The sequence below is a fragment of the Narcine bancroftii genome, chromosome 4 (genome assembly GCF_036971445.1).
Source record: "Narcine bancroftii isolate sNarBan1 chromosome 4, sNarBan1.hap1, whole genome shotgun sequence".
Classification (NCBI taxonomy): domain Eukaryota; kingdom Metazoa; phylum Chordata; class Chondrichthyes; order Torpediniformes; family Narcinidae; genus Narcine; species Narcine bancroftii.
In genome coordinates this window covers 101176184-101198188 of record NC_091472.1, presented here as the reverse complement: position 1 = coordinate 101198188, position 22005 = coordinate 101176184, and the positions used below count along the sequence as shown (strand labels likewise).

Here is a 22005-nt window from a genome sequence, read left to right as displayed (position 1 = left end):
TCGACTTCCTGGCAGACGAGCCACCACATGGCCTCCCCCCCCCCCACCCCCCGCCGAGAACCGGCTTCCGGAGGCACTAACGCCAATGTCTTGGTCTTCCTGCTGTGCTTGGGTGATATCCCTCATTTGTGCCCTGGTGGTAACTGCTAATGGTTTGTCCAGGTCTAGGTGTGCAGGTTTAAGACGATCAACTGTGAATGTCTCTGATCTCCCACTTAGGTCCAGCACACAGGTTGTGCTATTATGCTGCAGTACTTTAAATGGACCTTCATAAGGCCGTTGCAGGGGCAGCCCATGCACAGCTCTACTCACAAACACAAATTCGCAGCTTTTTAAGTCTCTTGGGACGAAGGATATCATGATGCTATGTAGTGACATGGGAACCGGGGCCAGTTTGCAAATACGCTCCTGCAGTTTATTTATGACTTCAGAGTGTGTGTCTTCTTGTCCTTGGGTTGATGGTACAAATTCTCCAGGCACAACAAGCAGAACCCCATATACCAATTCCACCAATGATAACTGGAGATTCTCCTTGCATACAGTCCATACACCGAGTAACCAGGGCAGCTCATCTGCTCAATCCGGTCCCTGGAGGTGGGCCATCAATGCAGTCTTTTGGTGACTGTGAAATCTTTCGACCAGGCCATCGGACTGCAGATAGTAGGCTGTCGTGCAATGGATCTGTGTTCCCAACTGTCAGGATAGCATGTCCCATAGATCAGAGATAAACTGCAGAACTCGTGGGAAGTTACGTGGGAAGGAAGGCCAAAACAAGACACATAGGTGGATAGAAGTGCCCTCGTGCAAGACTCGGTGGAGGAATCTGACAACGGGACCACTCTGGCCACCGAGTGAACCTGTCCACAATGGTGAACAGGTTATTTCAACCCATGTGACACCAGGTGTGGGCCGACGATGTCAACGTGCACATGGTCAAACCTTTGTTGTGGCGGCTTGAAGAGTTGAAGTGGTGCCTTCACATGTCTGGCAGTCCATGCACATCTTAGTCTAGTAGGCAACCTGCTTCCAGAGTTCATGCCAACCAAATATGTCGGAAACCAGGCGGACCATTGCGCAAATCGAGGGGTGTACCAATCTTTAAAGTGCATCTAAAATGCGTAGTCTCCAGGCAGGTGGGGCGATGTGGCAAGGCTGATCCATGGACACACACACACAAAGCAGTCGTTCCTTTAAGTCCAAAGGCAATGTCCTCAAGTCATGACCTCGGTAAACTGAAATCTCTTCGACTTCTTATTGCATTTCAGCAAGCGTCATACAGTCAATCCCCAGAGATGGAGATCAGAATGCCTGAATGTAGGAGCAGGACAGTGCATCTGCTACCACATTACTCCTTGTGGTGAACTCAGATATGCAAGAGAGGTGGCACTGCTGTCGGGCTGACCACAGATCCAACACTTTTGCGAATGCAAATGTTAGTGGTTTGTGATCCGCGAATATAGTGAAGACCCTGCCTTCCAGGAAAAGGCAAAAATGTCGAGCTGCCAGGTGCTGGCCCAGTAGCATCCTATCGAAAGCGCTATATTTTGTCTCCAGGGATCGTAGGTGCCTACTAAAGAACACATGAGGCTTCCAGTGTCCATTTGTTGCTCTGCTCCAATACTCTCCCTGCTGCAGAATCTGATACATCTACTGTCAATGCAGTCAGCACATCCATTTGCAGGTGGACCAGCAGGGTTGCCTTTGCCAGGGCGCTTTTTGTGTTCTCGAATGCTGTCATTGCCATCTCTGTCCATTCAAGGTCCTTGGCTTCCATGCACGTGAGGTCAAGCAGGGGCTTTATGATCTGGGCTGCGATTGGTAGAAAACGGCGGAAGGAATTGATCATTCCTACAAACTCCTGCAGGCCTTTGACTGTGAGCTGTTTTTCGAATTTGAGGACGGCCTCCATTTTGGCTGGTAATGGGATGACAACCTGGTTGTTGATTTGATGTCCCAAAAAGTCGAATGAAGACAGCTCAAATTTTCACTTTACGGGGTTCATTGTTAGACTGAAGTCTTGTAAGCGGCAGCAGATTAAACGCAGGTGCTGCAGGTGCTCTTTGTGGGAGTGGCTGGCGACGAGTACGTCGTCCAAGTACATAAAGAGAAAGTCCATTCCTCTCACCACCATGTCCAGAAGCATTTGGAATATCTGCTTAGCATTCTTAAGGCCAAACAGCATACATAGGAACTGGAAGAGGCCAAATAGTGTTATGATAGAAAAGTTTTGGGTACGTCTTGTGGGTTCGCCGGGATATGATGATACCCTCATACCAAATCAATCTTCGAGAATACCCTGGCCCCATGGAGATTTGCGGTAAAGTCTTGCATATGAGGCGCAGAGTAGTGGTCTGCGATGGTGGCGTCATTGAGCTGTCTATAACCCCAACACGGTCTTCAGTCTCCAGGAGCCTTGGGCACCATGTGAAGCGGGGAAACCCAAGGGCTGTCGGACCTGCATATGATAATCCTCATTTCCTGCATATTGAGGAATTCTTGTTTGGCCAGGCACAGCTTGACCAGCAGTAGTTGGGGGGCTCAGGTGTGAAGTGGAGGTCCATTCGTCAGGATATAATGTGCAATGCCAAGTATGAGTGTAGCTGTGGAGAACTATGGCACAACGATGTCTGGGAACTCCACCAGAACATTGGCAAATTCATTAGTGGAGTGCAGCACGGAGTCCAAATGGAGGGCAGGTAGTTTGGCTTCTCCTAGGTGGAAAAATTGAAAGGTTTTCATATCTACCAGACTGCTCCCCTTTAAATCTACCAGCAGTGAGTAAACTCTGAGAAAGTCCGCTCCAAGCAATGACTGAGAGACTGCAGCCAGTGTGAACCTCCAGGAGAATTCATTGCTGCCAAACCACAAGGGTATGGTTTGCGTACCACATGTGCAGATCGTACTTTTGCTAACTGCCGTGAGAACTGGGCCCTCACACCTGGAATGGGTGTCATAGCCATTTGGGAGAAGGACACTAATTTCATTTCCTGTGTTGACCAGAAACTTGCACCAGGGGAGCTCATCCCATACGTAAAGCAAGTTGTTAAGGTGGCCAGCCGCTGTAGCCATTAGTGACGACTGGCCCTGGCATTTCTCAGAAACGCACATGGTGGTTGGCAAAGGCATGCTCCAGAACCCCATGGTTGGTGATAAAAACACCAAGAGATTTTCTCAGTGACTTCTTTATTTGGGGCTGTGTGTGTCCTCGTCACTGGTGCGCGTGGAGCATGGGCTTTTGGGCGTGACACAGCACTAATTTCAGGGGGCATCTGCCCTGCTGCTTTGCGTACCACAGAACATCTGCACAGGCAGCTACAGCACGGGGGTCTGCAAAGTCTTCAGTGGCCAACATGAGGTGGATATCCTCTGGCATCTGAGCTAAGAATATTTGCTCAAAGAGTAAGCAAGGTTAATGACCATCTGCCAGTGCCAACATGTCAGTTATTAGCTCCGAATGGACGCGGTCACCCAAGCTGGCCAAATGCAGAAGCCACGCACCTCACTCGCGTCGGGAGAGACCGTATGTGCGGAGAAGTAGGTCTTTAAGAGCCAGATAACTGCTGTGATCTGGTGGATCACAGAGGAAGTCGACTGCTTGACCTGCCGTTTCTTGGTCAAGGGCGCTTACCACATAGTAGTATTTAGTGGCATCTGCCACTATTTGAAGAATGCGGATTTGTGCCTCATGTTGTCCAGAACAAAGGCAGCTTGAGGGAAACTGCAAAGTTGTCCATTTTGGATCCAAAAGATGTTTGGGGCCGTCATGGTCACCAATCTGGTCACTGTATCGTGGTGCGAAGCGTCGTAGTCGAGTTCAAATGGAAAAAAACATTTTACTGTTGGACCCGCACACTTTTTAAAACCTCGAGGTCCCAGGCACCCCCATACCACACATAGCCAAAGGTGATGTCATTGCGCTGCCCGAGACTTCCCGAGCCAGTTCAATTTCCTGGCAGACGAGCTGCCACAACGGAAAGATTCATAACAGTGTGTAGAAACAGAGCAATTTTGGTCCAAGCCCACAGTTCTCTCAAAGTTTCCATGCAAGTTGATACGGCGGTTAAAAGGAGTAGAGTGTGCTGACATTCATTAGTTGAGGAAATGAGTTCAAGACACACGAGATAAAGCTGTAGCTCTATAAAACCCTGTTTACACCACACAAGAGTATTATGCTCAGTTCTGGTTGCTTCATTATTGTAAGCTTTAGAAAAGGTGCAGAGGAAGATGAGAAGTGATTTATTAAAGGTGTACATAATTATGATATCACAGATAAGGTGGAGAGCCAACAACTTTTTCCCAAGACAGTAAAGATCAATACCAGTGGACATCTGTTTAAGGGGTGTGGAGGAAAGTTTAGGGAAGTCCTCAGAGATGGGCTCCACACCCCCCCCCCCCACCCCGCCACAGAGTGTAGGAGGTGCCTGGAATACATTGCTAGTGGTGGTAGAGGTTGATACATTAGGAATATTTAAGAGTCTTAAGGTGTACATGAATGTAAGCAATATGGAGAATTACAGGCTGTGAGGGAGATAAGGTTAGATTAATCATAGCAAAGGTTTATATCAGTTGGCACAACATCATGGATCGAAAGGCCCATACTATGCTGTAATGTTCTGTGTTTATTAAAACCATGAAGGAAGATTCCAGTTGTTTGGCGGACCTGCACTGAAGTCAATCTGAAGTCAGTGAAGCTGTTCAGAATGTTCTGTATATCACATATCATTACTCAAATAGATCTCAGCCAATGGATAGATAAAAATCGACTGACCAGCAGCAAATTGAAGATTGGGACCTTAGCTTCTGCAGGTAGCTGTAAATAACACCATTGTATTCATTTCACAAATAATTTTTTTCCCTCTATTATGTCCACAGCCTTTCTTAATGGTCAATTGACCCTCTATAAACCAGCAGGTAAATATATTAGGAACAACCAATCACTGTTGTTCAAATGTAAATGTACCATGTGCCTTTCAGCCAAGTGACTGGATTCAACCTCATTTGCCTGCTTTCCTACAAAGCCTTGCAGTTTGGACAGTTGTTCAGGCAATAATAAATGTGAAATAAACTTTTGTCCACTTCACTCATCTCTGGTCAATTGCCCATGGGAAGGGGGATGTCATCTTCCAGGTTTAAAAAAAAACATTTCATGAATCCTCATGTGATTCTAATTCAGCATGAATTTTCAGATTCCATGAAGCTGCACAAAAAGAAAATGAATTAACTGCACAGGTGGATTTCCCCTGCACCAGTTGCTTTGGTGATAAAGTTACTTGATTAGGAAGAGTTGTTACAATTTATAGACCAAACACACTGTAGAAATGGTATGTCAGTGGCACAGGGAAACACAAAAGCTGCAGATGCTAATATCCTGAGCAAAGAACTGTTGGAGGAACTGAGATCAGACAGCACGCTGGAGTAGAAATGGTCAGTCAATATTTCAGGTCGGAACCCTTAATCTAAAACATTGACTGACCATTTCTATCCATGAGTGCTGACTGACCTGATCAGTTTCTCCAACAATTCTTTGCATTGGAAATTAACATTTAGTAGCTGCATTGTCCTGTTTAGTAGAGCTTCTCAAATGTTGTTGGAGCTGCACTTACCTAAGTAGGTGGAGATAGTCCTTTGCACATTTGGCATTTGTTGTGTAAATGTTCCAGGATGTCAGAGATCTCTGTGGCACTCAACTTCACTAAAAATGTTACTTTTATATTTCTTGTTTATAGTTTTTGTCCATTGACAGGCTTCCCAATTAAGAAATAATCCATTTATGAACTTTCCTTCTTACCTTATGAGCTCTCCGGACTAAAACAGCCGCAAAAAAGTGTAAAGTAACTCTGAGTTCGTCAATAAACGCTTCGTCGTCAGTTAAGTCCCTGCAAAAGCAAGGGTGAACTTTTTTAAAAATATATTTTTATTGAAGTAAAATAGCCATGTTTTTATAAGATACATATAAGGAAAAAAACAAGTGAACAAAATGCTCTCTCCCACCCACCCACAACCGTGGTATAGTAGAAATTTCTCCCGTGTTCACAATTGAAAAATAAAATTCGATCAAGTAAAATATGAGGTCCTGATGTACATTAATAAGGTATATATTGCTACATTAAGCAGACAGCAGAAGTACGGGAAGACAGGTATCCATACTAACTCAGTAGCCGAGGAGGTATAATGACAGTAATAAAGCTAAAAAAGAGCACCATATTTTTTCATATGTTGCTGGTTTCCTCCTCACACTATACAAGATCTTTAAAGGTGTACAATAGGATGTTGACTTGTTTAACCATTGCCTCTGAGGAAATTCAGATTTCCAATTTAGTAGGATACACTTTTTCCCAGCTGAAGCCACAAGCATTATAAAGTTTTTTTTTTAATTGTAATTTACATTAAGACCTTGCAGATCTCCCAAAATCCAGACCCTTGGATCAAATGAAATTTTGTTTTTTTATAATATGAGGTTATTCGAACAGTGTATTTCCAAAATTATTTCCACTAAGAGCAATTCCAAAGCATATGAAGTAAATCTCCATTACAAGTTTTACATCTCTGACCATTGGGAGAGGGGTCATGGTATATTTTGTGCCATCTATGTGGAGTATAGTAGTACATCTTAGTACAGAATGGCAATCTACTGTTTTAAGTAATATGAATCGATGATGTCAGACCCTTTGTAGTGTTACAGGGCTTCACTAAGCAAGTGCTTTTCAAATGGGGATCCTGCTGGACTGATACAGACCCAGTGTCAAATCTAAAAATATTTGAATAAATTATGATTTGGTAGATTGAATTTACCAGACAATTGTTGAAAATTGGCAGTTATCTTGGCCATATAAATCTTGAACTGTTTTGATGCCACTATTAACCTAACTTTTTAAAATTCCATCTGCAATCAGGTGGGGAATATGGGGGTTATTCCATAGTGGAGTTTTCCGAAATAATGGGGTATTTATACCAATAACTGCGCGAGCTTCTTGCCATACTGCAAAAGAATTTAGAATTATAGGGTTCTTAGTGATATTTAAGAGTGCTTTCTTAGATGTTAAAAAGGGAAGAACTTTTAAGGGAACATTCTTTAGTTGATCTTGTTCAATAGGAAGCCATCTAGCCTCATTATCCTCAGAGAGAAACCAACACCATGTGGATGGAATTGAACTGCAAGGTACAGTAGTAACATTTAAAATTAGGAACATTTAATCCTCCCTCGGCATATGGGGCCTGAATGGTTGAGAGTTTGACTCCAGGGACTTTACCTTTCCATCAGCTGGACATTGATTTGTTTATTAAATAGACTTTAGGGAATTTTAATTGGAACATACTGGAATAAATATAGAGATTTGGGAAGTACATTCATTTTAATTACGTTCCCTCTTCCAATTAAAGGAAATGGCAGTTCCCTCATTCCTGTAGATCTAATTTAACCTGATTCAATCATTTGATGTAATTATCTTCGAGGATTTTGTCTGCACATCTCCTGATTTCTATGCCTAGATATTTAAATCCATTGCTAGGGTTTGACTAGGTTCTTATGTTATTATCCTGTATATTAAAAGGCATGACTTCACTTTTTTTTAAAAGAGGCTTCATTTATATTCAGAAGTAGCACCATATTGTTGGAAACATTGGAGAAGGAGGGTAATGATTTTGTTGGATCATTAAAACAGGAAAACTAAAAGATCATCAGCGTAAAGGGCTAATTTGGGTTTATTTGAACCAAATTTAATGCCGACGATGATGGGATTAGAACAAAATAGCAATAGCTAGTGGCTCAATGGCTACTGAGAAGAGCAGCAACCTTGGTGGATGCCTCTGGATAGCAGGAAGGCATCTGACAGGACTCCATTAGTTAGAATTTGAGCTTTAGGACCAGCAAAAAAAAGTTTCAATGTATTGAATAAATCTCTCTCCAAAATTCATTGCTTTAAGAGTTTGCAAAAGGAAGTGAGGCTCAATCCTGTTCAACGCCTTTGACATTAGCAATAAGGGATCATTTTGCATAGGAGCCGCTTCCATTATGTGAAAAAGTCTCCATACATTGTTAGATCCTGATCAGTTTCTGATAAAGCCTGTCTGATCAGCCTTAATAATTTTAGGGATAATGTCATTTTTTTTTATTGCTTTTTATAATAAATGCAGTGCAATGAAGGGAACAAAACTGAAAATACAATTGTGTGGGTGCCTCTCAAGATAAAATTTCATACAGTATAAATTCACTGCCCCCCCCCACCCCATCATATCCACTGCACTGGGTAGACAGAAAAGACATCATTTTTTCTAAACTTAAACAGACATAATATGACAGAACCATTGAAACACTGTTGGAGGTCAAGATGGCTCTTCTCACCAACAGTGCAGAGAAGGCCACAACCCCTTGCGCAGGTTAAAAACTCCCTATGTCTGGTTCAACAACCCCAAAAAAAGCAGCTATTGGATTGGGTCACAACTCCACCTGAAATACTGTTGAAAAGATACTAAAAAATTATTTCCAATCGATTTCTAAGGATGGACAAGACCAAAACGTATGTCAATGTAACAATATCAGATTGGCATCCGTCACAAGGAGGGTTGATATTAGAAAAGATAAAAGCCAAGCTTATATTTGGGCATGCAAATGCGATGCACCACTTTGAATTGGATTAAAGAATGTCAAGCACATATTGAAGATAAGTATTCACCAGTTTAAGAATCATGTCCCATAGATCCTCCAATAAGGGTCTTGCAAGTTCCAATTCCCAAGCCTTTTTATTCTTATCGTGAAGTACTAGACATAATTTCAATAATCTACCATATAAAATTCCAATTAATCCTTTCCAAAAAGGATTCAATTGAAAAATATTATCAACTAGATCTGGAGGATATACAAATGGAAAGTCTGGTAATGTGGTATTTAATGAATTTCTAATCTGTAAATATCTAAAAAATGAATATTTGATCAATCATATTTACTTGCCAGTTGTTCAAAAGACATTAAACAACCTTGCCAAAGAAATAATACCTTTGATTTTCCATGTTGAAAAAGAGTGATCAATTATTGATGGTTGAAAAAAGTAATTATGAGAGATAGCACAAGATAAAACAGTTTTTTTTTTAATTAAAAAATTCCTAAATTGGAATCGGATTTACAATACATGTTTGAATATTGCATTAGATATATCCCTATTGATCTTCGAAAAACTAAACTGGTGTTAAAGTTTTGTTGGTGTTGGTTGAAGTTTGAGTGAGCCGTCTTGTTTTATGTCTGGGGAGAGGGGTTGGTAGAGACATGGGCTTGTACATATAGTCATCAAGAAAATTAGTATATGTATATTTGAATGTGAACTGCCACCGTTGGCATGACACTGTATATGGCTGTACAAGCTTGTGTGAAAATGTAAATAAAATGTTCAAAAAAAAAAATGTTAAAAAATCTTTATCTCAATGGTCTCTTTCAATGTCCTTAATTGGGCGAATTAATATCAAGATGAATATTTTACCTAAATTTTTGTACATTTTTCAAGCTGTTCCTGTTTTTGCTCCTAAAACTTTTTTTTTTATTCACTTGACTCAATTATTTCCTCATATATTTGACAAAATAAGCATCCTTGTCTTAATAAAGCTATCCCTCAAAACCTTAAAAAGGGAAGTGTTTAGTTTTACCTAATTTTAAATTTTATTATTGGGTAGCTAATTTTCTTTCTTTGGCTTGGCTTTGCGGACGAAGATTTATGGAGGGGGTAAACGTCCACGTCAGCTGCAGGCTCGTTTGTGGCTGACAAGTCCGATGCGGGACAGGCAGACACGGTTGCAGCGGTTGCAGGGGAAAATTGGTTGGTTGGGGTTGGGTTTTTCCTCCTTTGCCTTTTGTCAGTGAGGTGGGCTCTGTGGTCTTCTTCAAAGGAGGTTGCTGCCCGCCAAACTGTGAGGCGCCAAGATGCACGTTTTGAGGCGATATCAGCCCACTGGCAGTGGTCAATGTGGCAGGCACCAAGAGATTTCTTTAGGCAGTCCTTGTACCTTTTCTTTGGTGCACCTCGATACATCTAATAAGGATAGAATCGAGGATCCAAATTGGATCAACTTAGAAATTAATTCTACCCTAAAAAATAATCTCTTATTTTGGTACTTGGAGTACATTATCTTTTTTTGCTTCCAAATTAACCAATAATTTTGTTGTTAAACATACTTGGAGAATTTGGTTTTGATTTAGAAATTATTTTGAATTTCATTGATTTTTTTAAACTTAATAGTTTAATTCTTTTTTTCCACGTTCTGTGCAAGATTCTGCTTTTCATGAATGGTTTAAGTTGGGTATCCAATTTTTTTCAAGACTTATTTATTGATAATTTAGCTTCATTTGAACAATTCTCTCAAAATTTAAATTATCTAAGTATCATTTTTTTTAGATACCTACAAATTAGGAGTTTTTTTTTAATTCACTATTATTGAGGCTTCCTCAGTGTTGGGTGTAAGCCCACCCTTTGCTGGACATCATGACGCCCACATCATGATGTCACCCTTCCATATTTTTATATTTATAAAACCCTGCATGTCAGTAGCCATGTTAGTCCAGGGACGAAGACTTTCATCAAATTATGAACAGCTCTAAGGAAACACTTAAGCCCCAAACCACCAGTTATGGCAGAAAGGCAACGATTCTATGAAAGGAGACTTGGACCAAGAGAAACAGTAAGCGAATACCTGGCATCATTATGCAAACTGGCGGAGCACTGTCATTTTGAACAGTTTCTAAATCAGGCACTGTGAGACAGATTAGTGATGGGGCTGGCAGATCGCCAAGCAAGGCAAAAATTATTAGGAATGGATGAAGACGTTACATTACATATTGCATACAGAGTTGCCTGCAGCTCTGAAATGGCAGATAAAAACTTGGATGTGGATCAACCAGACCTACTGGTCGGGAGGTCTTCCCACCAACAATGCTTCCATTCTGGGAAATACAACCACTGACCAGAAAACTGTTTCTTCAAAAATGCTAAATGCAACCATTGCAAAACAGAAGGACATGTCAAAGCTAAATGTCTGCTTCTAAAGCGCAGGTGGCCTGCAAACAAACAGGCAACTAAAGTCAAAACAATTGCACAGAGAGAGAGTGAGACAACCTAGCAACAATGATGATAAGAGCCCATCGACTGACCTTGAGTGGCAGACCACTCAAGCTCCTGAAATTTCAGCTCCTGAGATATTACACATTTAAGAAATAAATGGAGGAAACACACCAATCTTTATACAGTTAAAAATAAACGGACACCCCCCCCCCCCACCCCACCGAAGATGGAGTTAGATTCAGAGGCAGAGGTGTCCCTAATGCCATTACACTTAAAGGAACGCTTGTTACCACATCTCCTGGCAAAAACAACTTGTAGAGCTCGTCGAAAGAATCAAAGACTTGTTGATCCAAACCAAGGCTTTTATTAGCAAAAGGCAGGAGCTCTTCACAGGTGGCCGACCAGTCCGGAATGATCCAACCTGGCTAGGGACACAACCCTTTAAGGCCCAGACAGTAGGCATGACTAAGCTCTCAGCCAATTGCTGTAAGCACAGACATTACATACTCTAGATACTGTAACTATATACATTGGTGATAGGTCTGTACTATCACATTCACCCCTTCTTGGAGAACTGACCTTGGGGTGGAAGGGCTGAAGAGGGAGAAGGGAAGGAAAAAAAAAACGAGGGAGAGAATGAAAGGAAGGGGTAGGTTAAGGACTGTAGCGGTCAGGGGGTCTGACCATCCGGCGTGACCGCCATGGTGCCGGGATTGGGGTCGCTAGAGTGGTGTCGCCAGTGGGCTCGTTGGGTGCGATCGCTCCTTCGCTCAATTCCCCAGCCGTGTTGTCAGCAGGGTGGCCCGGGTCGTTGGGGTGTTGTTGGTCCTTCTGTCCGGCACGGGGCCTGGGGAATAAAGAGTTGGGGAAAGTTGGGTTGGGGGGGTTGCTGGGCCTACCGCGTCCTGAGCTAGGTCCCGCACCGAAACAGTGTCCTCCCTCCCGTCTGGGAACTCAATGTAGGCGTAATGCGGGTTCGTGTGGAGTAGAGTCACTCAGTCGACCAAGGGGTCGTTCTTTGAGTGCCGGATGTGGCGTCACTAAAGGACGGGGCCAGGGATGGTAAGCCATGCCGGTATAGTGGTTCCTGATTCGGACTTCCTGATTGGGAAAGGAACATCCTTTTGTGGGGGGTGGCATTTGTTGCGGTACATAGGAGGGAGTGGATGAAGTGTAAGGCACTAGTAAGAACCTCCTGCAGTGAGAGGTGGGGAGACCTTTAGACCGGAGAGCCAGTGTAACCGCTCTCCAGATGGTGGCATTCTCCCTCTCGACCTAGCCATTACCACGTGGGTTATAGCTGGTGGTCCTGCTTGAAGTGATACCACACTCCAGAAGGGACTGTTGCAGCTCTGCGCTCATGAATGAGGACCCCCTATCACTGTGGATGGAATTGGGGTACCCAAAAATGGCGAAGATACTGTGAAGGGCCTGTATCACTGAGGTGGCGGTGGTGTCTGGGCAGGGCACAGCGAACGGGAAGCGGGAGTACTCGTCGATGGCCGTAAGGATGTAGTTATTACGGTTAGTCGACGGTATGGGGCCCCTTAAAGACTACGCTAAGATGCTCGAAGGGGCAGGTGGCTTTAATAACATGGGAGTTCCCCGGATGGAAGAAGTGGGGCTTGCATTCAGCGCACACCGAACAGGCTCGGGTCATGGAGCGAATCTCCTCGACTGTGTAGGGTAGGTTGCGCGCCTTCACAAAGTGGGCAAACCGAGTGACCCCTGGATGACAGAGTGCCTCATGGAGTTTCTGTAGTCTGTCCATCTGTACGCTGGCGCACGTCCCCCTGGAGAGCGCGTCAGGCCGGTACAGGATGTCATTCCATCTGGCGAGATTCTCCATCTGGCGATTTTGTCGTTTTTTTATCTTACCTCGCTGGGTGTTGCTGAACATGAAGGAGACCGCGCATTGATCAGTCAACAATGTAAAGCGCCTCCCAGCGAGGTAATGTCTTCAACGACGCACCACTTCAACTATGGCCTGGGCCTCCTTCTCGACCGAGGAGTGTCTACTCTCTGGACCCTGGAGGGTTCCGGAGAAGAAGGCTACAGGCCGACCGGCCTGGTTCAAGGTGGCTGCCAGGGCGAAGTCAAATGCATCGCTCTCGACTTGAAGCGATCGCGTGCAGCGTTGCAGCGGCGATGTCGGATTTGATTCGATCGAAAACCGCTCTAGCTTCGGTCGAGAGGGGAAAAGAGGTGGTCTTGATAAGAGGACGCGCCTTGTCAGCGTAGTGTGGAACCCATTGGGCGTAATATGAGAAAAAGCCCAGGCAGCGTTTGAGCGCTTTCTGGGTATGGGGGGGGGGGGGTAAGTCCATTAGGGGACGCATGCAGTCAGGATCTGGCATCACTACCCTGTTCTCCACCACAAGTGTGTCCGGAAGACACACTTGTCAAAATTGTAGGTCATGTTCAGCCGACCGACAGTTTGAAGAAATTTGTCTAGGTTGGCGTCGTGTCGTGGCCGCAGATGGTGACATTGTCCAGATACGGGAAGGTAGCGGTTAGCCTGTTCTGGTCCACCATCCGGTCCATTTCCCGCTGGAAGACTGCGACACCATTCGTGTCCCCAAATGGTACCCTGAGAAATTGATACAGCCGTCCATTCACTTTGAAGGCCGTGAATGGTCGGTCTTCACAGCGGATTGGGAGCTGGTAGTAGGCCAAACGTAGGTCAATGGTGGAGAATATGCGGTATTGGGCGATCTGGTTCACCACATCCGTGATGCGTGGCAGGGGATACGCATCCAGGAGTGTGAAGCGGTTAATGGTCTGGCTATAGTCGACCACCATCCGTAGCTTTTCCCCGTTCTTGACAACCACCACCTGGGCTCTCCAGGGACTTGAACTGGGTTCGATGATGCCCTCATCCAGCAATCTATGCACCTCTCCTAATGAATTGCCTGTTTTCGTAACTATATTGTAGACTTTTGGTGGCCACAGGCTTCCAGCCAGGGGTGAGGTTTGCGAAGAGTGCTGGCGGGGCAATCCGGAGTGTGGAAAGGCCGCAGGTGTGGCCCCGGGGCACGGGGGCGGGTTGCTCGGGTGCTTCAGGGGTGGGGCGATGGCAGATCGAGAGGGGGGCATGGGGTCCCCCAAAGTGTAGGGACACCGTTCAAAACTGACACTGGGGCGCACAATTGGGGAAGGATGAATAATTTGAAGTGGGTGACCGTTACGCCCTGTACTTCCAGCGTGGTGATGCAATACCCCTTTATCCCGGTCGAGTGCAACCTCATCGCTAATGAGATCCTCTGGGTAGTGGGGATAATGTCAAGTCCGCAACGGAGGGCCAGATCTGGCTGGATAAAACTGTCAGTTGACCCAGAGTCAAATAAGCAATTGGTGTAGTGTCCATGCACTTTAATCAGATCCATTGCTTTAGTGAGGGGATGAGAGCATTACTGATTTAGTGTTATAGAAGCAACCACTGATCTTGTTGACAGGGAGTTCCGCGTGTTGACATCACGCAACAGGATGACATCATAGACGCAGTCAGCGCTGGAGGAGCAGGTTGGAGAACCTCCCGGAGGTGCTGTTGTGGCTGCGTCGTCGGATGAACGGTAAGTAGTGGGGGTTGTTGCTCGCGGTTGGCGGTGGGTAGGTCTTCGGTCGCGGCAGTCGGGCCCCAGTGGTCGTCAGCGATGGACGCTAGGGCGAGTACCTGGTTGGCTGCAGCGGGTCCCCAGTCGGTCGCGGTGGCCGCACCGGCAGCAGCGTGGGCAGCGGCAGCAGGGAAGCGGGCAGCGGTAGCGTCGTCTCCGGGAGTGGCTGTGGCGGTAGCAGCAGCAGCGTCGGCCCCGGGGGTGGTCGTGGCCGTGGCAATAGTGGGCTCTATAGTCGGGACTGAGGCCGGGTCGAGTGTTCCGCACGGGGGCAAGAGGTGGGCCAACATCATGGTTGCGAGGATGGGCTGCCCCTTCTGGGTTCGGCGTCTCCCTGACGTCAGGCGTTGCTGTGCAGGGGAGCCCTCGCTCTCATTGGACGAGAGCTCTGGGGAAGAAGAGTTTGAATGGGATAGTGGGCTTCACACGAGGCACTGTTTGCCGGCGGCCATTTTAGACCTACAGACTGCAGCAAAGTGGCCGTTTTTAAGGCAATTCTGGCACCTGGCTTTTCTTGCTGGGCACTGGAACCAGCTGTGCTTGTCCCTCCCGCAGAAATAACATTTTGGGTTCGCAGGGGGCAGTGTAGCAGCAGCCGACAGGCCGTCATTATATCGGGGGGTGGTAGAGTAGAAGGGCACTCTACTCACATCAGAACGTGGGGTCCAGTCCCTAGAGAACTCGTTTGACTTTAAGGCTGCATCCTCCATTGTGATTGCAATCTGAGTCACGTCCTCTAGTTTTTCTACCCCTTGTTCGAGCAAGCACAGCCTCACTTCGTTCGATCGGAGCCCGGCCACATAGGCATCCCGGACGAGACTGCCGAGACAGTTATAGTCCTTGCCCAACACCTTGACTACTTGTAAATATGCCCTGATGGACTCGCCGGGCTGTTGCTTCCTCGACGCAAGCACAACCCGGGCATGAACTCTGTTCATTGCTTGATCGTACAGTTCTTTCAGTACCTTTATGGCTGTGGTGTAAGTGATCTCATCCTGGATGTTCTCGTAGACTCTCAAAAGGACACCATAGACAGCAATGCTGTTAGACGCTGGTTATCCTCCTCCACCTCAATGAGCCTTAGGAAGTTTTCAAGGTTCAACAGCCAGAACTTAAAGGCTTTGAAGGCTGTAGCTGACTGTGGGTCGATGTCAAGTTTTTCTGGCCGAATCAGATGCTCTATCCCTTTTTAAAAAAAAATTCTTTTCCTAATAAAATTGTAGAGCTCGTCGAAAGAACCAAAGACTTGTTGATCCAAACCAAGGCTTTTATTAGCAAAAGACAGGAGCTCTTCACAGGTGGCCGACCAGTCCGGAATGATCCGACCTGGCTAGGGACACAACCCTTTAAGCCCCAGACAGTAGGCGTGGCTAAGCTCTCAGCCAACCGCTGTAAGCACAGTCATTACATACTCTAGATACTGTAATTATATACATTGGTGATAGGTCTGTACTATCACACAACTGAAATAACTTAAAAGATCTGTTACAGGAGACAGAATCAAAGTGTTTGGAAAATGTACGGTCCAAGTACAATACAAACAACAGCAACCAAAAACACTCTCTCTCTACATCGTAAATACCCAGGGACCAGCACTTTTTGGCAGAAACTGGCTACACACATTCCCCTAGACTGCCACCGGCTGGAAATCTGATCAATACTAAATGTAAACCACACAGACACCTCCCAGCCAGAACTCGACCAAATCCTTTTCCAACAAGAATTGGAGAAAATCCAAGGTGTTCAAGCCAAACTGCAATTAAAAGATAAAGCAGAAACAAAATTCTTCAAAGCCAGAACAGTCTCATTTGCTAATGAAAGGGGAAATTGAGGCTGAATTAAACAAACTAAAACTTGAAAGCATATGAGAACCAATACAATACAGCAATTGGGCAGAGTCCATCGTACCCATATGAAAAGCAAACTGTGAAATTCACATTTGCAACGATTACAAAATCACCATCAATCCATCACTCAAAATACCCCAACACCCAATTCCCAACGTAGAAGAATTGTTCCAAGCACTAAACGGAGGGCAAAAAAATCACAAAATATGATTTGTCACAAGCATATCAACAGATAGAATTGGACAAAAAAAAATTAAGGAAGATGTGACAATCCATCCCCATCTGGGACTATTCACCTACACACCTGCCTGACGGAGTTTCAGCAACACCTGTGATTTTTCAAGCAACAATGGACAAATTACCACACGGACTCTCAGTTGGGTGTTACCTTGATGATATCTTCATGGGCCGAAATGACAGTGAACACTTACAAAACCTTGAAAAGGTTTCAAGCAGACTACACAGACTAATATACGATTACTAAAGGACAAATGTATCTTCTTGCGCCCCTCAGTAATATATCTTGGGTTTACAATCGACAAGGGGGTGCGAATGAATCCAGCAAGAACAGAAGCCGTTCGCAAGGCCCCCATACCCAACCAACAAAATCGGAATTACAATCCTTCTTAGGACTTGTTAATCACTACTGAAAACATATCCCTAATATGTCCACACTATGCAGCCCGCTGAACCAATTACTCAAGAAAGATCAAACATGGTATTGGAACACAGAAACTAAGAATAGTCGATTAACTAAAGGAAATACTAATGTCAACAAATAAGGTGTTGATCCACTACGACCCTAGTAAAGAAGTTACACTAGCTGTGGATGCTTCACCGGTGGGACTAGGGGTGGTACTATCCCAAATCACAGAAAAAGGTGAGCAACCAGTAGTGTATGCTTCGCGAACATTAACCACAAGTGAATGCAATTACACCAAACTAGAAAAAGGATTGGCAATAAATTTTGGTGTAAAAAAATTCTACCAATATCTTTTTGGAAAATAATTCACCCTGATCACAGACAACAAGCCTCTTAGTTTAATCCTGGGGCTACACAAAGGTATACCAGTATTAGCTGTGGCCAGAATTCAAAGATGGGCCATGCTACTAGCGGCATATAACTATGATATAAATCAGAAACCAGGAACACTCAACAGCCATGCAGATGCCTTATCACGCATGCCGCTACCCAAGACAGAACAATGAGAAGAAATTATTAAATGGACAGCAGCCATCAATCACAAACAACTTCAACAACTGCCCATTACAGCCCAGATAATTGGAAAGGAAACCAAAAAAGAGGCAACATTAAGCAAGATCTATACTTCACCCTTAATGACTGGTTAGAATCTGAAGTAATTCCAGAAGATCTAAAACCTTACCACACATGCCGCCATGAACTGTCAGTCGAAAAAGGATGTTTACTATGGGGTACCTGTACAATTATTCCAGCCAAATGGCAAATTCCAGTGTTATCAGAACTGCACCACAACCATTCGGGAATGGTACGAATGAAGGCACTGGCCCGGATGCATGTCTGATGGCCCTCAACAGACAGAGACAATGAAACAACAGTAAGAGAATGCAGAGTATGTCAGTCAATGCAGCTAAAAATGCCATAAGCCGAAGCTAACCCAAGGAAATGGCCATCCAAACCCTGGCATTGAACTCATATAGACTTCGTTGGACCATTCATGGGTGAGACTTTCCTAGTAGCTGTAGATGCACACTCCAAATGGCCAGTAGTTTCACAGCTAAAAAACACCAAAGCTGATCCCACGATTGACTGTCTACGAGCTATCTTTGCCACTTACAGATTGCTTCATGAATTAGTTACAGACAATGGACCTCAATTTACATCAGAACATTTTTTTAAATTTATGCATGACGATAATATCAGGCATATTTTGTCCGCACCCTATGACCCAAGTACTAATGGGGAGGCAGAACGTTTTGTACAAAAAAGCCATAAAAACCATTAAACTTCTAAATGCCTCCCAGACACACAAGATCACAGATTTCCTATTGGGGTACAGAAACACACTGCATTCTACCACAAAATGCATCCTAGCAGAACTAATGTTTGGCTGCAACTTGCAGACCAGGCTGTCCACAGTTCTTCCAGATCTGGGTCTCTGATTGCAAAATAAACAGCATTGTCACAGACCTCACCTAGAACATTGGAAATGGACAAGAGAATTCTGGTACAAGATTATAGACAATATAAAGACCCATGGGTGGTAGGAGTAATCTTACAAAAATTGAACCTCTGCTCATACTCTGTTCTAGTGGGGGACCAATTACAAGCATTGACTGACACGAAGGTCCATGATCTGCCTCATAAGCTGGAGGAGGTAGAGATGAGGAGTTCAGTAACTGATACACACTGCCAGGAAGGCAGTTGCCACCGACTCTACCGTCAACCCGACTATCTACAGGTGCACACCAAACCACGCGAGGCGGACCAAAAGAGAAAGAAGACCACCTGAATGCTTTAAGGACTATGTGCCCTGATTATTATTAAATACTTTCCCTTTTAAAATTATAATTACTCATGAGATGTATTCCAATTCTCACTTGTAGTCCAGGGCCCAATGTAATCTTATTAGTTCGAAGGGGCCCAGTCAGCATTTATCGCACGGGGGAGGGGGGAAGAGAGTGTTGGGTACAAGCCCGCCCTCTCCTGGACATCATGATGCCCACATCATGATGTTATCCTTCCATCTGTCAGTAACCATGTTATAGTCTAATAGAAGGATGAGAAACCATCACATCTCCAAGTCTTAATTGTGTGAGTGTCTACACAACACTCAGGACCTTGTTATAAATGCAATAGGGATGATTTATAATTTTTTTTTTAAAGTCAAAAAAGCTGATATCAGGAATATATAATTTACTATTAAAAGTCAAGGGCTAACTCCCCAGATAAGATTTTAAAAATATGGGAGCAAGATTTTCAGATGTCATTCTTGGATACTACAAGGGATTCTATCTTAAAATTGGTAAATTCTTCCTCTTCATGTGCCCATCATTCACTTCTACAATTTAAGGTAGTACATCGATCCTACTTTTCTAGAGTTCAATTGACTAAATATTATCCCAATATTTCTTCAAATTGTGATTGATGCAAGACTTAAGAAGGTACTTTATTACATATGTTTTGATCTTGTTCCTTTCTTTTCAAATTTTGGGAAGATGTCTTTCATACCTTATCTTTAGTTCTTAATTCTAATCTTATAACTAATCCTTTAATTGCTTTTTTTTTAGATCAACTGAGGTAATTGCGTTGAAATTAACTATGTCTCAATCCCATGTAGTTTCTTTCACTTCCCTTATTGTTAGACGATCAATATTGATAAGATGGAAAGATGCTGTCCCTCCTATTGGTTATATGACATGATGCAATGTCTAACTTTGGAGGGGGGGGGAAAAAAAAAATCAGATGTTCCTCTAATATGATGGATTTAAACTTTTCAAGTTTATGGGGACCTTTTATTAATTTTTTTCATAATCTACAAGATAATTTAGATCTTGTCATTTGAGTTTATGATTTTTTTTAAATGAAAGTGAAATTGTACGTATTTACCAAATAACTTCAGAAGGGAAGGGGGTAGAATTTGTATCGTATCTATTTTTTAAAATCTTTTTCAATTAGCCACATGCTATAACTGATTAAATGATTACTTATTTCCTTTTTTGTTTAATTGTTATGACATCTAGCTTAAATGTAACAGATTTTCTTATTTGTCTTTTTGTACATTTCCTTTTTCATATTTACCTCCTTATAGTTAAATATGGCTTCTACTTTTTCTATTATTGTAACATTTAATAAAAAATATTGAAACAGAAACCCCATAGGTTGTTTTTTTGATGCTTCACAAAAAAATTATACAAGAACAAATGAAACATCCATCCTGCTCCATTATTCAATAGGATCATGGCTGATCTCGCTGTGGACTCAGCTCCACTTACTCACCTGTTCCCCAAAAGTTTTAATTCCCCTATGTTCAAAAATTGGTCAATGTGCATCTTAAATACATTCAAAACGCCAGCCTTCCTTAAGCAGATGCTGCCTCATATGCTAAATATTTCCAACATTTTCTACTTTTTTTCAGGTATTGCAATATTTTGCTTTTAAATAATAAAAATGAAACCAGGTCTCACCGGTACCAAGGGTGCACAAAGTTTTCAATAACCAGTTCCAGGATCTGCAGAAGGAAAAGTTCTATGGTTAGTATAAAATCAATTTGCCTAAACATATCTTTCTTTCAGAAGCTCTCAAAATGTTTTGGGTAAACCTGGACATCCTGATTTAAAAAGTACTTTTTTCTGAATTTTTTTTATGAGAGATGGCTGATTCTGACAAATAAAATGCTTGTGGGCCACCCACAGTTGTCCTCAAACTACCATCAGAAGGTAACTTCTCAGCTACCTTCAGAAGGTAATGAGCTTTCTTGAGCTGCATTATAATGCCTTTAAACAGAGTAAATGCAAGGGTACGTGAGCTATATTATAATGTAAACGTGTAAAGGATGTAATGTTTGTCAATATTAATTCAGCCACAAAGGCTAGAGGTGTAGCTATGTTAATTAATAGAAATGTACCAATCAAAATAGAGGAGGAAATAATAGATCCAGCAGGAAGGTATGTAATGATAAAGTGTCAGATATATTCAGAATTTTGGAATTTGCTAAATATAAATGCACCTAATGAAGAGGATCAAAAGCTTATGCAGGATATTTTTTTGAAGATTGTAGATACACAAGGATATATATTGATAGGAGGGGATTTTAACCTTAATTTGGATCCAGTGTTGGATAAAACTGGACAAAAGACTAGTAAAAAGAATAAAGTGGCCAAATTTATGGTTAAATCAATGCAGGAAATGAAACTTTTGGATATATGGAGGAGGCAGCACCCAAGAGAGAAGGAATACTCATATTATTCAAGTAGGCATAAAACATACTCAAGGATTGATATGTTTTTGATGTCGGCCCATATTCAAGGGAGAGTTAGGAAAACGGAGGATAAAGCTAGATTACTATCTGATCATTCACCCCTATTATTAGCAAAAGAACTGGAGGACATCCCACCAAGAACATATAGATGGAGGTTAAACTCATGCTATTTCAAAGGCAGGAATTTAGAGAGTTTATTGAATGCCAAATTAAAACATATTTTGAAATAAATACAGAATCAGTGAAAGGCAAATTTATGTTATGGGACGCAATGAAAGCCTTCATTAGAGGGCAGATAATAAGTTATGTAACTAAAATGAAAAAGGACTACAATCGGGAAATAGAGCAGTTGGAAAGGGAGATAATAAGTACAGAAAAGGAACTAGTAAAAAGGATGATATAACGAAAAGGAGAGAATTGGCGGACAAAAAATAAAATAAGAAACATTACACACGTACAAGATGGAGAAGAACATAATGAAAATAAAACAAAAGTATTATGAACTGGGAGAAAAAAACACCTAAAATATTAGCCTGGCAAC

At 43.1% G+C, this 22005-nt stretch overlaps 1 protein-coding gene across 4 annotated transcripts in view; it reads right to left on the bottom strand.

Annotated features, from left to right (window-relative positions):
- snx14 (sorting nexin 14) overlaps nt 1-22005 on the bottom strand; it is a 227463-nt gene that overhangs the window by 163959 nt on the left and 41499 nt on the right. For all 4 annotated transcript variants that reach the window (XM_069932232.1, XM_069932234.1, XM_069932233.1 and 1 more), the window contains exons 5-6: nt 20671-20714; nt 5789-5876 (exon numbers count right to left, since the gene is read on the bottom strand). In XM_069932232.1, coding sequence (XP_069788333.1) covers nt 5789-5876; nt 20671-20714 — 132 coding nt within the window. The remainder of the gene's footprint in view (nt 1-5788; nt 5877-20670; nt 20715-22005) is intronic.